General features: G+C 55.7%; 4 protein-coding genes across 4 annotated transcripts; 2 read left to right on the top strand and 2 right to left on the bottom strand.

Annotated features, from left to right (window-relative positions):
• Positions 1 to 768: 768 nt before the first annotated feature.
• CH63R_12105 (Cytochrome P450 monooxygenase) lies at positions 769 to 2,627 on the bottom strand (the record flags this gene model as incomplete). Its single annotated transcript, XM_018307079.1, has 2 exons — positions 769 to 1,494; positions 1,569 to 2,627. The coding sequence occupies 2 exons, from the start codon at positions 2,625 to 2,627 to the stop codon at positions 769 to 771; spliced, it is 1,785 nt and encodes a 594-aa protein (XP_018153920.1).
• Positions 2,628 to 3,896: 1,269 nt separating this feature from the next.
• On the bottom strand, positions 3,897 to 5,290 carry CH63R_12104 (Aromatic prenyltransferase; the record flags this gene model as incomplete). Its single annotated transcript, XM_018307078.1, has 2 exons — positions 3,897 to 4,080; positions 4,161 to 5,290. 2 exons carry the CDS (start codon positions 5,288 to 5,290, stop codon positions 3,897 to 3,899), a joined length of 1,314 nt encoding a protein of 437 aa, XP_018153919.1.
• Positions 5,291 to 6,511: 1,221 nt separating this feature from the next.
• CH63R_12103 (Cytochrome P450) lies at positions 6,512 to 8,562 on the top strand (the record flags this gene model as incomplete). The annotated part of the gene is made up of 7 exons (XM_018307077.1): positions 6,512 to 6,785; positions 6,865 to 6,950; positions 7,013 to 7,109; positions 7,174 to 7,257; positions 7,336 to 7,947; positions 8,027 to 8,406; positions 8,515 to 8,562. 7 exons carry the CDS (start codon positions 6,512 to 6,514, stop codon positions 8,560 to 8,562), a joined length of 1,581 nt encoding a protein of 526 aa, XP_018153918.1.
• Positions 8,563 to 12,242: 3,680 nt separating this feature from the next.
• Positions 12,243 to 14,219, top strand: CH63R_12102 (Cytochrome P450 2D18; the record flags this gene model as incomplete). Its single annotated transcript, XM_018307076.1, has 6 exons — positions 12,243 to 12,433; positions 12,491 to 12,775; positions 12,862 to 12,997; positions 13,059 to 13,103; positions 13,148 to 13,620; positions 13,715 to 14,219. The coding sequence occupies 6 exons, from the start codon at positions 12,243 to 12,245 to the stop codon at positions 14,217 to 14,219; spliced, it is 1,635 nt and encodes a 544-aa protein (XP_018153917.1).
• Positions 14,220 to 14,283: the final 64 nt, after the last annotated feature.

Raw genomic sequence — 14,283 nt, 5'->3', positions numbered from 1 at the left:
GAGTACGACGCCGTGGCAATGTCCCCGCCAGAGCGAGAAGCGTTCTTGGATTTGGACCCGCAGTCCCGAATTTCGCAAGGGCTTCACGCGAAGAAGAGTCATGAACAAATGAACTGCCGCCCTTATGAAGAAGCAGCATAAAAACCAAGGGGGGTTCAACAAGGGCTGAGTCAGGTGCTGCATCAGCTCGCCTTCAGCTCCCAGTTCACTGTGAAGAGGTCTCGATGCGTCTAAGTGGAAGTCGGCCAGTCGTGGGCGATAGCAGCGGTTGACCCAGCGTCTATGAAGTGGCCTAGATGCGTTTCGTAATATGGAGACCAAGGACAAAGATCCAGGGGGCGATATTACCGACATTAACGTGCCGTTAAACGTCGTCTCTTGGCGCTTGAAAAGCTGAGAGAGAGAGAGATGGACATGAGATTGGCAAAGAGCACCAGCAAATTGATCGCCAGAAGGAAGAGACAATTTGTCGAGGAAATGGCTGAGCAAGGGATATATCTTCGGTGGAGATGCGTACTAATATCTTCCCGAATCGACAAAAGTCGGAGACGATGTCAACCTGCTCCGACGTGGGCTCGGGTTTGGGTCTTCAGTTTCCATAGAGTTTGACTTCTGGGCTTCGAGCTTATGGACACATACAGGTGTTCATGACTCAAGCTTTAAGGTGTTTAGATTGGAAGTTGATCAAATAGTGACATGCCCTGGTTTGCTCCCGTTGTACACAATACGATTATGAGCAAAAATACTACACACTAGCTCTTGGACTTCTCACAGCGGCAGCGCCGTCAACTTGACGTAGCAGTCGTGCGGCTCCCTGGTCAACTTGTCATAGGCGCCGGTCGTGTTGAGCTCGTAAGGCAGCTCCTCGAGCTGGAAGTTCCACAACACCAGCACGACCATCATGCGAAACTGCACGTACGCCAGCTTCCGCCCGTAACAGCCCCGGGGACCCATGCTGAAGATCATGTTCCGCCCGCGCGTCGCGTCGAACACCTCCCTGCCATCCTCCGTCTTGACCAGCCACCGCTCGGGCACGTACGCCGCCGTGTCGAACCCCGACTCATCGCCGAGACCGCCGGGCCCGAGGGGTCCCTTAGCCGCCGCCGCCACCTGGGCAGCCGGTGTGCGCAGCGCCTCGTCGACGGCGAAGCCGGGCTGCGTGTACCCGGCCTGGTTCCAGACCTGGAAGACGACGGTGCCCTTGGGGATGCGGCAGCCCAGGATCTGGGTGTCCTGCGTGGCGCTCCGGACGCACATGGGCGCCGTCAGCGACACGCGGAACAGCTCTTCGATGCTCGCCTCCAGGTACGGACACCGCACCTGCATGATCTCCTGCGCCGTCGGCACGCGCCTCTCGGCCACGGCCGAAGGAAGGGCCTCCCTCAGTCGGGAGCGTAGCTTGGCCTGCTGGGCCTGGTTGCGCGCCAGCGTCTTGACGCCCCACTGGTTGGAGTTGGACGTCGACTCGTGCCCGCCCAGGGTGAAGCCGTAGAGCTGTTCCGGTTGGAACAAACGATGTTAGCCTCGTTCTATATCATATCATGTTGAAGAAACTCGGGATATCATACCTCGTCATAGAAGAAGCGGGTGTGGAAAGCTGGCGTTCGCTCCTCCTTCGCAGCTAGGCCCCTCTCCCTGCGCACCATCTCGTCCACAGCACATCGCACCGCATGATCTTCCGGCGAAGAATGGACCCTGGCCGCGGACAGGTCGACTTGACGCCGCAGCAACTCCTCTTTGAGCCGGATCGCCGCCTTCATGCCCTGCCCCTGACGCAGAAACCAGTGCGCAAGCACCGGGAACAGGGACTTCATCGCCGTCTCGAGGCTGTCCGAAAGCTTGAACAGGGCCTCGATGACGGGGTTGGAGGGCGCGTGCGGGAAGACAACCGGCTTCAGGCTATCTGTGGCTTCGGTCTTGTCACCGGATGATGGCAAGAAAGGCAAGGAAGACAGGTAGTCCAGGTCCGGCTGGGTTGCGCTGAGACCCTCGAGGCCGGGCCCGAAGGTGAAGCCGAGAACGGCGTCAAGCGCGCAGTGGCTGATGTCTTTCATGGCCCAGAACGGCCGGCCTTTCGCCAGCCTTGCCTTCTCGCGCCAGAGATCCGTCATACGCATGGTGCTCTCGTGCAGGAGAGGCGCGGCGACCTTGTTGAGGAAGCTGGGGTTCAGCACGTCACCGATGAGCCGCCGGCGGCCCTTCCATTCGTCGTTCGTCTGCCACCTGCTGTGGTGTTCAGGGATCACGCCGCGCAGCAGGTCGGCGGTGAAGGCCGAGCGGTCGAGCTCCTTGCCCCGGCGCATCAGGATGTCCTGGGTCTCGCGGAAGTCCGAGATGATGACCCAGGGCTTGCTGAACGGCCGGCCAAAGACCTGGATGATGGGCGAGCGGTGCTTGATGTTCTGCGCCCCGAGCCAGTCGTACATCTCCCCCGTCTTCTCGGCGTGGCCCACCATCTCGGGCATGTCGCCTAGGAGTGACTTCGACGCCGCCTCGTTGTAGGGAATGCCGGGAAGAGGCCGCGGGAGCAGCGCTCGATAGAAAAGATACGTCACCAGGACGCCGAAGCCAAAGGCCACGGCCATCCTGCCGGTCGTGAAGCTGAAAATGCCGCCGGTGTAATCCATGATGACTCGAGAGAGTAGTGTGTCTGCCTCCTGGATAATGTGGAAGCTGGCGCTGGGCCTAGGGGCAGAGAAATCAACAAGAAATGTGTACTCGGCACAGACGTCCAAGGAAACGAGACCTACTCATAGCATGGAGAAATGGTTGATAAGAACGACTCGCATTCTGACTGTGGATTCGCAGCGGAAGTGACGGCACATCTCCGCGGCAGTTGTGTAACAGCTCGCTTCTCTTCCCCGAACCTGGGCAGAAGATCGCAAGATTCATCTCATGAGGTCTCCCTCGCAACAACGTCTGAGCGCTGCGTTTTCCCTTGTACTTACGCCATCTTGGTCCGTCGTGTTGTTTCGGCGGCGTCAACATCCCTTCTTTTCCCCCATCTCGATGGTGGTCGCAACAAAGCTCCCACCGGTTCTCCGCCCCCCTCCCTATCCCTCCTGTCTCCGCCCGGCTTCCCCACCGAATGTCCGGGCGGGACGTCCTTCTTCTTCCGGCGCCGTCCCATCTTCCGTCCGGCGGGCAGCGTCCGAAAAAGCTTGGGTTTTGTTCTAGGGCGCATTCAACTGAAAGTGAATCTGTGACTTTTCTTTTCCGGCTCTCCTTGGAGATGTGATCGATAACCTTAACCGGCGCCCCATAAGGCGAAACGTGTTTGAGGAGTTAATCTTTTCAAGACACCCTTTTGACATCACGCCAGCCCGTGGTTTCCAAAGTTCCAGGCAGCGCGGCTGGCTTGAGATTTGATCGTGCCTTTGGAAGGGCGAGATGAGTAAACTCAACTGCTGGTTGGTTGGTCGGGGTGATCACAACCCAGCTGACGCGTCTTTGAGATTGAAGGTGAAGCTATTCTCAACTTCGAGAACCCGCTGTTGGGTACGTTTGCTCTCATCAACGGTTGTAGCGTTTGACTATACGACCAGCGTGACAGTGGCTGTGTTTGCGTCAGCTGAGCACACCGGTGCATGCTGGTGTTGATGATGACTCTATGAGACGGCCGCCCCCGCCCGTAGAGGGGATGAACCGGTGTCAAACAGCTCAATCAGTCGATCAACAGCACTATGTGAGCACTTTCCCCACACAATCAACGGACAAACAGCAGTTTTCCTTCTTCCACAACTCGTCGTCTCTACTGTGTGTGGTCGAGTAGTTGGTGTTCAGATTGCCGATTTTAGCACAGGACGAGGATGGAGAGGCCAAGTCACGATGTTGCAAACTCAGTTGATTTACGTTTCTCTACGACGACTTCATTAACACCAACGCAATGCGATCAATTAGTCTAGCAAATGACGCTGTTTCATAGCCGCAGGCCCGACAAGCTTCCCATCCGCATTCCTCTCATCTCCCGCCGAATAAGTCATTGTGTTGTAGTACATTGTGATGTAGGGTCCATTCTTGTTGTACGACAGACCGACGTAAGAGTGTCTTCCGATTGTGGTAGAAAAGTCTTGGGTCGGGCTGTAGAGAGAGAGAAAAAAAAAAGAGACGAATTAGTTCTGTGTGCTGCACTGGTTGACAATGACAAGGGAACGACTTACAAAGCCTTTTGAACGGCATCAACATACGTGTCGGCCATATGAGTCAGTCCACAGGCGCGGAAGAAGTTACTGAGCGACTGGGCGATCCGCAGGTCCGTTCCGCCGTAGTGACGGACGGGGATGTACACCTTTGGCAACGGCTCGGGGCTGTTATGCTTCAACTCCATGTTGAAGATGATGCCCGCCGTACGGTGCGTGCTGCGGGGCAGATCCTCCTCCGCGGCGGTGGTCCCCAGGACGTGCATGTAGAAGGACCGGATCAAATCCAGGCCGTTGTCGATCTCGGGGCCCTTGAGCGCGCCGCCGAGAGAGTACACCTCTTCCACTCGCGCCATGCAGGTCTCCTTGGTGCGGAGGTACAGCTTGAAGCGGGAATCGGCGGGGCGGATGGCGTCGAAGGCGATCAGCTCCAGCCGCAGGATGTACTCGTTGTCACGCTGCCTCTTGTAGCGGTAGACGAAGTCGCGGACGGGGTTGAAGGAGGGCTCCAGGTTCACCGGCAGCTGCGCGATGACGTCCGTGATGATCTCGCCGGCGTGGTTGTTCTGCAGCAGGGAGATGGGGATGGGGTAGAAGTACACCTTGGGCGCCGGCAGCTCGCCCTCCAGGTCGAACGAGATGGTGTTGGTCGTCATGTGCTCGTTGGTCGCCATCTTGGCCACGATATCGTGGGCATTCTTGGCCTCGACGTGGAGGTGCTTCTTGAAGAACTCCCAGAGCTCCCCGTCGACCGGGCCGCGGCCCTGGCGCAGCAGGCGGGACATGACCACCTGGGATTCGTCCTGGTTGAAGGGGTCCTTTGAGGTTCCGGCGAAGGGCCCGATGGGCTCGGAGCCTACCCGGATCTTGGAGCGCGCGGGCCCGACGTTCCAACTGAGCTCGGCGGGCGAGAAGTCGTCGGAGCAGAAGCTGTCGAAATGGGGGAGCCGGACGCCCGTCTTGGTGGTCATTGGACGGGGCCCTAGGGACGGGACAACGAACTGGTTGACGAACTCGACATACTGTTCCTGTTCCTCGGCAGAGTATCCGGCACTCTTCATGAGGGAGAGGAGGGGATGCGCGAGTTCGTCCCACCAGAACCGCGAGTCCTCCTGACGCGCGAGGTCTGAGCCGTTCGTTGCGGCAACCATTGTAAATGACGGTTGGTAAAATGAGTATGGAAGAATGGATAAATGATACAGCAGAAGCTTCAGAAGCTGGATTGGCCGCTTGAGAATGAAATGAACAAGGCAATGAATATGGACTTGGGAAATGTTGAGATGCTTGACTACTACTACTTAACAGCCCAAAATTGAGTTGAACACTGTTGGGCTTATATACCAAAGGGCATGAAATTACCTCGTCCTTATGATACTGTCGAACCGTTTCTGATTAAGGAAACGATGGCGAATGGCCAGGAAGCTTTGCTACGGAGTCCCGACGAATCCAGACAACGGCACATCGTCGACTCGCATCAGCCTTGTCTGTAGTTACACGGCAACGAACTTTGGCATTTTCAGATTTTCCCAAATATGCGGACCCTAGTCGAGGCGACTTAAGCTTTGCGAGATCTCAAGGGAAAGAAGATCCAATGGGCTGATTGGTTCCCAAAGATGGAGGTCAATCGATGTCGACGCTTCTGTTGCAAATGGCCTGCGCCGGTGGGCGTATGCTCACCAATGAGGCCAATGTTGGAGACGCTCTCGAGGTTGCGAGGTCCAGACAAGGCCCAGGGGAGTCGGTTTCGGTCTTCAATTCGCTGATAGTACCTGATACGATGAGCTAAACCGAGATTGCTTCATGGCCCCAGAAACTTCCAGTGCGGCCCGTCCCATGTTTTCCCCCTTCAATGTCCGGTCAGTCCGCTCCCCCCCTCATCAGCCGCGAGGCCGCCATCGGTAGCCACTTCCGGAAGAGAGCACCGAGATTCAATCCGTTCCGAGGTGCGACCACCACGGTTCTCACACGTTCCTCAGTCCCTCATCGTCGTTTAAGCGTCCGTTATCTGCAACAATTCCGCGGGTTTTCAGACCGAAGTTCTGGTAAACCTTGTGATGAAGGTTTCTGGACTCCCGTTGCTTGGCGCTTGGTCTTTGAATACCTTTATCCCCCCGAGTGATCGGGACCGGGGACTAGTTACCAAAGTCAAATCTTCAGATGTTCCGTCGAGCATCAATTACATCCCTCATCTGCTTCCGTATATCTTGAACGCACATGAGACCATCCAGGTCACACTCTAAAGTCATCAGACAGCCTGCCATTCTTCTCCTTTTGCTTCACACGAAGTTGTCGGGACATTCTTGTTGTTATCACCCTTTTTGGTTCTTTTTGAAGTCACAGTTCTCGTTCAACACCTTCGTATTTTCTCAACCATGGACTCTGCTATTATCCCTTTACACTTACACTGGCCACCGCAGATGGTGCGCCTGCTAAACAACGGCCCATCCCTCGCGACAGCCGTTCTTCTCGCCGTTGTGGTGTCGTTTCTGATCCAATGGGCCACTGCGGACCGATCCATCCCCAAGATCACGAGTTCCAAGTCCTGGTTTGCGACCAGGCAGGACTTTGCCGCCCACGGCGTCGAGATTATCGAGAAGGGTTTTCAACAGGTCAAAACCGGCGTGTTCCGAGTGACGGCTCTAGATGGTAAGCTTTCGTCCCACGGTTCTTTGCGCGGGCATACGAACCGCGCTCGACGGGATAATAGAAGACTTACACGTCGCAGGCTCCGACTTGGTCCTCATCGCACCGGAACATTGGTTGGCCATTTGCAAGAAGAAGGATGAAGAGGTCGCGCCCGCTCGCAAAGAGGTTTGTCGTCTCTTGACCCTTTGTCCTCGCGGCTCTGCGGGATCGACTAGGCCCCCCCCTAGCTAACACGGCCCAAGTTCTTCCTGTGCGACTTGCACGGCGCACCCTTCGAAGAGCATTACCTTTACAGATATCTCGGCGCACGCATGCCGGGATTTGGTATGTTATCGCGGGGAAATCCCAGCTCCCAAGACACGGGTATTGTACTGACTTCTTGAGGAAGACCGCTATCTCGATGTCATATCTGAGGCACTGGATGAGGGCATCTCCAGCATCTTGGACAAAGACTTCGACTACTCCCAGGGTGGTATGTCGACCCCTTCGACCCTGCGCTTCCCATGCGCGTGACTTGCCCGAGAAATGCTGCTAACATTGCCCTTCAAAGCACGCAAGCGCGTCATCATGCAGCCCCAGATCCTCCACGTCTATTCGCACGTCATCTGGCGAGTAATCCTCGGCAACAACTTCAGGCCCGAAGTCGTCGACATCTTCGAGACGTATTCGGCGACGTTGATCCCCGTGATGAAGAAGCTCAAGGCGCAGAGGCCCATGATGGCGCGCATCACCGCCGCCTTCTCGGGCGACGTGCGCCTCGTCAACGCGCAGCTGGAGCGGGCGACAGCCTTCTTCACGCCCATCTTCCAGCAGTGCGCCGAGGCCTTTGAGAAGGGCCTGCCGGGCAGCTCGGTCGACAACGACTGGTTCGAGGAGCTGATCCGCATGGCGCCGGCCGAGAAGCGCCGCGACTACAAGTACCTCACCAACATCCTGATCGGGTTTGCCTTCACGTTCGTCTTCTCCCCCGGGCCGTCGACGACGCAGGTCGTCTACGAGTTCGCCTTCCGCCCAGACTACGTCGAGGAGGTGCTCCAGGAGGCGCACGATGTCTTGGGAGAGCGCCCAGAGAGTTGGAGTTTCACGCGGGACAGCCTTCGCCGGCTTTCGCTGTTGGACAGCTTCTGCAAAGAGACCCATAAACACCATCCAACGGCCGCATGTATGTCTCACACCCCCTTGCTCCATCATCATCCTCACCGCCAATGAACTCCTCAGTGAACTGACGCCGGGCGGAACAGCCAACCTGATGAAGAAGATCCACAAGACCCAGACGCTGCCCAACGGGGTCGTCCTGCCGGCCGGCACCATCTTCGAGGTCGTCATGACGGCGGCGCACCTGTCCAACTCTAACCTCGAGGCCCCGGCCGAGTGGGACGGGCGCCGCTACCACGACCTGCGGCAGCGGATGTCGTCGACGGCGACCGGCTCCAACAAGTACGACTGGGGCAGCGCGACGAGGGACGACGTCAACTTCGGCTACGCCTCCCACATGTGTCCCGGGCGGTGGGCCGGGTGTTCCATCGCCAAAATGTTCCTCATCAAGCTCCTATCCCGCTATGATATCGGCCCGGAGGAAGGGCACACCGAGAGATATGCAGACCTTCATTCAGGCCAATACGTAAGTAGTGTCTTTCTGCGTTTTGCTCATTTGTCGTCCCCCCCCCCCCCCCCCTCCCTTGCCTGTGTCCGAATGGTATAAAACTTCCTCGACTGACCACTGAGACAGATCTTGCCTAATCCTACGAAGCATATTCTGATCCGACCGAGGCAGTAGCCAGGCCGTATTGGTTGATTCTGTGCTGGGGCATTGGACAAGCGTTAGACGCGCATATGATGCTGTTGATTTGTGAAGGGCTTAGGTCAACACCCTTCTTTGGACCATGTGGAGGGAGGGGTACAAATATCGTACATAGGGGTCGAATACATGCGGCATTAAATTCATTTGAACCACAGTTATCGGCATGGAAACTTTCTATGCCCTTGACGGCCGAGATGATAAACATCAGACTGGTTGTCTTGGGAAAGGGCGGACTTAACTCAAGCGCTGCCTCTAGGTCGGCTGGCCGAAGTTGGAGGCCTTCGAATCATTTCACTTAATCCTGAGAGTTTAGTCATCTCTTGCGACTTGATCAGTTTGAATGAACCAGAACAATGATGTCTATGGTTGCGGCTACGTCCCTGCGGCTCAAGCACGCTTGGCTGAGTTGACAGAGCCCTAAAAGCATAAAGTACACTTCTAAAAACCCTAGCGAATCGAACGGTCTACCACAAGTCTAGCTACGGGAAAGAAAGACCCCCGCAAAACCCGTTGTTAACCCCCGGAGAAGCGATCTGGTGACACCGGAAGATATCATTTAGGGCAGGTGACAGTAGAGCCGCTGATGGTGCAGGTCTGTCCCAGCTTTTGATGGCACGAACCAGAAGTGCATGCTTGGATGTTGTTTCCCTCGGCACAAGCACCGAGTGCGATACAACTCCCAGCCTGTTTTCAGATAGAGTTCAGTTGTTGTATCTGGGCCTTCGTGGATGGTGGCTATGGTTGGCTACTTACCTGGATGGGGGCGGCGAGAGCAATGACAGCGACGACAAAGTTGAGGAGTTGCATCTTGTCTTTTTTTATTATTGTGGATTTAAGAGTTTGATAGATAGAATGGCGGGCAAAGGCTGTCAAGTGTGTCTGATTGTAAGAATGTTGGCACTGAGAGTTGGCTGACTGGTGAGATGAAGGAGGGCCGTCCTTTTATGCTCGACTACACGTGCTCGGAGCGATATCATCTTTGCCATCTCTGCCGACTCGCGATGCTGCTTTAGGGGGTTACCAAGTCACTCGGTCTCGATTTATGTCCCGCACGCCCTCAGGAAACTCTAAGTAATGACAGCCAGAAGCCTATTGTCAGGGTGGCCCCGGGCAGAGTCATATGGCCATAGTCATTCTAGAACCTAGAGCTGGTCGGTGAGTTGCACAAATTGCCACAATACGCTCGAATAGGAAATAAATTCAAGTGCCCCCCACCCCGGTCGAAGCGTCTTTCAACACGGTCTTCGGGGCCGCGCAGTCTACCGGCAAATTCCCCCTCCCCAACGTTCTCGCCATGGAAAAATAGAACCATTACTAGGATGGCTGTTCCAACGACGGTTCAATTACATTTGACACATCGTGACTTCACGTACTTCAACTCCTGTCCACGGAGTGTGCCGAGGCGTGGGACCCTTGGAAACCCCAAACGTTTGACGGCGAGGCCGCAGAAGGGGCATCGGGCGACGGTAGACCCCGTAGCAACCTCAAGGCGCATATCCGGGCGTGGCTGCTGTCACCAGTACCCGGCGGGTTTGAGGCGCGCTCTGTTTGTGATTCAACTCGAGACAAGACCAAACTCGACTCACTTGAATGGTTTCCTCGTCGTCGCCACCGTGAAGCTGCGAGAGTGGTTAAGGAGCTCGCCAAGTACAACCACAAGGGGGTCAGGTATGGGGGCACAGAAGAAGTTTGCAGGCAAGGATAATGTGTGGCTAATGGTTCAAGGTGTCTCTCTAATATTACATGCGGACAGACCTGTCACTTGTCCAGACTGGCCGTTTTGGAATCATTATGCTATCCGGGCAGTGTCCACTTTTCACAAACGCTGTCGGAGCTGCACACGGATGCCCGGCACCGGACAAGCACCGGCCGCTTCCGCCCCACACCGCGCCAACACAACCAGCTTCTGCTCAGTCGCAACGGCGCCCTCGAGAATTGCTACGTACAGCAAAGTACTATCGGACGACCGCTTCAATTGCTCCAGCTCAACTCGAGGTCATTGTCTTACCGTAGCTGGGCACAAAGTAGCCTGCCTAGCACTGCCTACTAGACAATCGACGCTTCCTATCTAGGTAAATGGAAACCCACCCGCCTTTCAAGTGAGTCGATATATCAAGTCTTTTCTAGAGCTTCATTTTGAAGCCCAGAAAGCTAGAAACGCTAGGTTGCAATGGTTATTGGTATGCGCAAGACGGAGAGGGTCAGAACAATCGCAACATCCTCCCGCTGCTTAGTTGGTTCGAACGAATGCAGTACAAGTGTCATCGACCAGCATGTGGTGCAAAAGAAAAGAAGAATATAAAATGTCTTTGTGAGGCTAAGAAATAAATGCATTACGGACTTTACACTGCAGTTCACGCTGTAAACTGCATATTTCAGAGGACTTTTCTTAATCAAAGCATGGCCTCCTTCTATTCCATCATTAGTAAAACCCCTCACAACTGATCGTGTTCAATAACCATGGTCTTGTTTTGATACTGAAAGCACATCAATGACTTGGACAAACGACAAGAATGCAAGCGGGCGGAGAAGAATCGACGGGGAGGTATGTGCCGGCCAGTCTACTGCAATATGATGCCGCTCAAATGCCCCTATCTTTAAATGAGAAGGGCTGCTGAGTTCCCATTGGGCAAACCTGGAGCATGTTGCATTGTTCGTTGTCACTTGTCACCTGGGTGATTTCAATGCAATCAGATGCTAGTGGATGAGGCTGGGAAGCAGGCTGCAGTTACAGGGCATACCCATTCGCCTTCCTAATCATAGCTGCAGCCTGTGGCTTCCACTATCGAACGCTATGAAATATCACTTGGTTGGTTTGTTGTTATTGGCTGAGAAGGAATTTGGTGGTCTCTGTCTGCTTATGCAGCGTTGTAGTGGCGGCCGGGTTGTTTGGAGGGTGTACCGACTGGGAAACCTGTGAAGCAACTGAACACTACCTATCCCTCTGCAGAGCTTATGAAGCCTAGAAAGGACGCTCGTGATGGATTTACGGTTGAGCGAGAGCCTAATTTGGCTGCGATCTGCCTGGGGTGTGCGACCGTTCTGTTACGGCATGCATATGCCATGACAGTCTAGCACACCGGCTTCCTGCAGCATGTGGGCACACTGAAGAGAGACAGCATATGCAAATGACCCAATCTAGAGCTCTAGTTCCTTGTTGTATCTAGCACCAACATCGGATTCCATGCAAGGAAGAGTATTAGCCTGCTTCCAGCTAGCCCAGCCTAGGATCATCACAAATCAAACATGCCTCTGTGTAGATATTGGCAAGGCTTCCGATGCAGTCAGCATCGCTCAGTAATGAACAACCCATGATGCCGCCTCCTCCCAAAGGAGTTTGAGCACGGCCATGGTGGCAGCTGGGAGGATGTAGTTGCAAGGGCTCATTACAGACCCCGCACATGGAAGATTGGGCAGAGAGACACAGCCAGACGATTCACAGGCATGAAAATATGCACGCCGAGCATTCTGGGCCGCCTGAAGCCTTAATGTCATGTGCACTGAGGGCGGACGGCAATCTATCAAGATCCAGCGGGGTAAACTGGAGAAGTATAAAAGGCAGAGGGGGCGTGATGCTGGGAGGGGGGGGGGGGGGGGGGAAAGCGAGATGGTTTTCATGATTTCCTAAACACGATCACTGAGGTCGGTCAGAGAAAATGGCAGTAGCAGTGACTGGATTGCCCTTTGTGGCCGGCTATTCCTCACTCGCCTGGGTTGTCCCAGCCATTTTTTTGGTTTACAAAGTCCTTACTTTCGGCCGAAGAGAGAAGCATCTCCCGCCAGGCCCTCCCACGGTCCCCGTGCTCGGGAACGCTCACCTCATCCCTTCCGAAGGCTTCTTTGCCAAGTAAGCATTGTGGTTGTCCATAGTGCCTCGTCGCGACGCTCTGCTGATTAGCTCCAGAGTCAAAGAATGGAGCGAGCAATACGGTTCGGTCTTCTCGCTCAAGATCGGGCAGAGCACGATGGTGGTCTTGAACGACAGAAAGGCCATCTATGAGCTCCTGGTGTCGAAAGGCGCCTATTACAACGACAGACCGCCCGATGAACAGTTTCAGCTCACAACGCAGAATGAAAACATAGCCGCGATGCACGAAGGGCCCAAGTGGAAGGCGGAGCGGAAGATTGTTGCACAGCACTTCTCGCCAAACAATCTCGACACGACACTCAAGACTGTACAAGAAGCCGAGTACGTTCAAGAGAACCCCCCCGCCCCTCCCGTCACAGACAAAGACCAAGGAGTACTATTGAGCATCATTTACTCATGCAATACAGAGTCGCCACACTGCTGCACGACCTTCTGGAACGGCCTGAGCAATTCACGACGAGTGTGAAGCGGACAACTGCCTCGATTGCTAGTATCGCCCTATTCGGCCACCGAGCGGTGGATTGGGCAAGCTTCTGGGCATATGTGCGTCGTCCATCTATCAGACCTGCAAGGTCTTTTCAATAGACTGCTAAACCTCATTCAGGCTGTCTACATCTCCGCGGACGCAGTAAGGACAATCGAGATCATGGTTTGTTTGCGGCGACTTCAGCCCGAGGCTGACTTTGCGACCAGATATCGAGAGCAGTTGCACCAGGGACCTACCTTCCGGTAGAGCAGTTCCCGATACTGAAGCTCATTCCAAACAGCTGGACAGAGTCCCGACGCCGAGGCAAGGAATCCTACCAGACCATCACGAAGGTCTGGAACGAGGCCCACGAGCGCGTCAGGAAGCGCCGCGACGGGGGCGACAAGCGGGTGTCGATGCTTGACAGCATGCTCGACGGGGACCTCGCGTGCGACGTGCCGCTGACGTATACGGAGCTGAACAACTTCCTCGGGGCGGTCCACATGGGCGCCTCGGACACGACGGCGATGACGACGCTGACCAACATCCTGTTCCTCGCCAAGAACCCGCAGTTCCAGGAGCGGGCGCGGGTCGAGCTCGACCGCGTGTGCGGAGCCGAGAGGGTGCCCAAGTGGTCCGACTTCAAGGACTTGCCGTTCATCAACTGCATCGTCAAGGAGGGGTTGAGGATGAGGCCCGTGTGAGTTGACTATGCCTACACACACACACACACGCACACACACACACATAAGAGCTTCGACAACAGCTGACCATTGACACCTTCTTTTTCAAAGTGTACCAACCGGAGTCCCCCACGCCGCCAAGACGGACCGGTGGTACGAAGGCATGCTCATCCCGGCCGGGAGCACCATCCTTATCCCGGCGTACGCCCTCAATCACAACGCGGACTCGTCGCCGGACCCGTACACGTACAATCCGGAGCGCTTCCTCCCCGTGGCCGATAAGCTCGCGCCGGAGCTGGCGGCGTCGCCGCGGTACGACGAGCGCGACCACTACTCGTACGGCGCCGGGCGGCGTATCTGCGTCGGGCTGCACCTGGCCGAGAGGTCGCTGTGGCGTATGGTCGCGCAGATCATCTGGGCATTCCGCATCGAGCCGGCGGTCGGGCCGGATGGGGCGCCGGTCAAAGTGAACACAGAGTACGACGCGTACGAGGAGGGGTTCCTGCATGGGCCGAAGGAGTACGAGGTGCGGTTCGTGCCGCGGAGCGAGAGGCACGCTGAGATTTTGAGGCGGGAGTTTCGTGAGATTGAGGGGTTTCTGAAGCAGTGGGAGTAGAGCTTTCGGCTGAGTTGGGACCAGTTGGGTAGATGTGCAGATGAGGTGATGGACCTGTCAGTCT

The sequence above is a fragment of the Colletotrichum higginsianum genome, chromosome 8 (assembly GCF_001672515.1).
Source record: "Colletotrichum higginsianum IMI 349063 chromosome 8, whole genome shotgun sequence".
Taxonomy (NCBI): domain Eukaryota; kingdom Fungi; phylum Ascomycota; class Sordariomycetes; order Glomerellales; family Glomerellaceae; genus Colletotrichum; species Colletotrichum higginsianum.
Note: the sequence above shows the minus strand (reverse complement) of the source record. Positions and strands in the feature narration are given on the sequence as shown.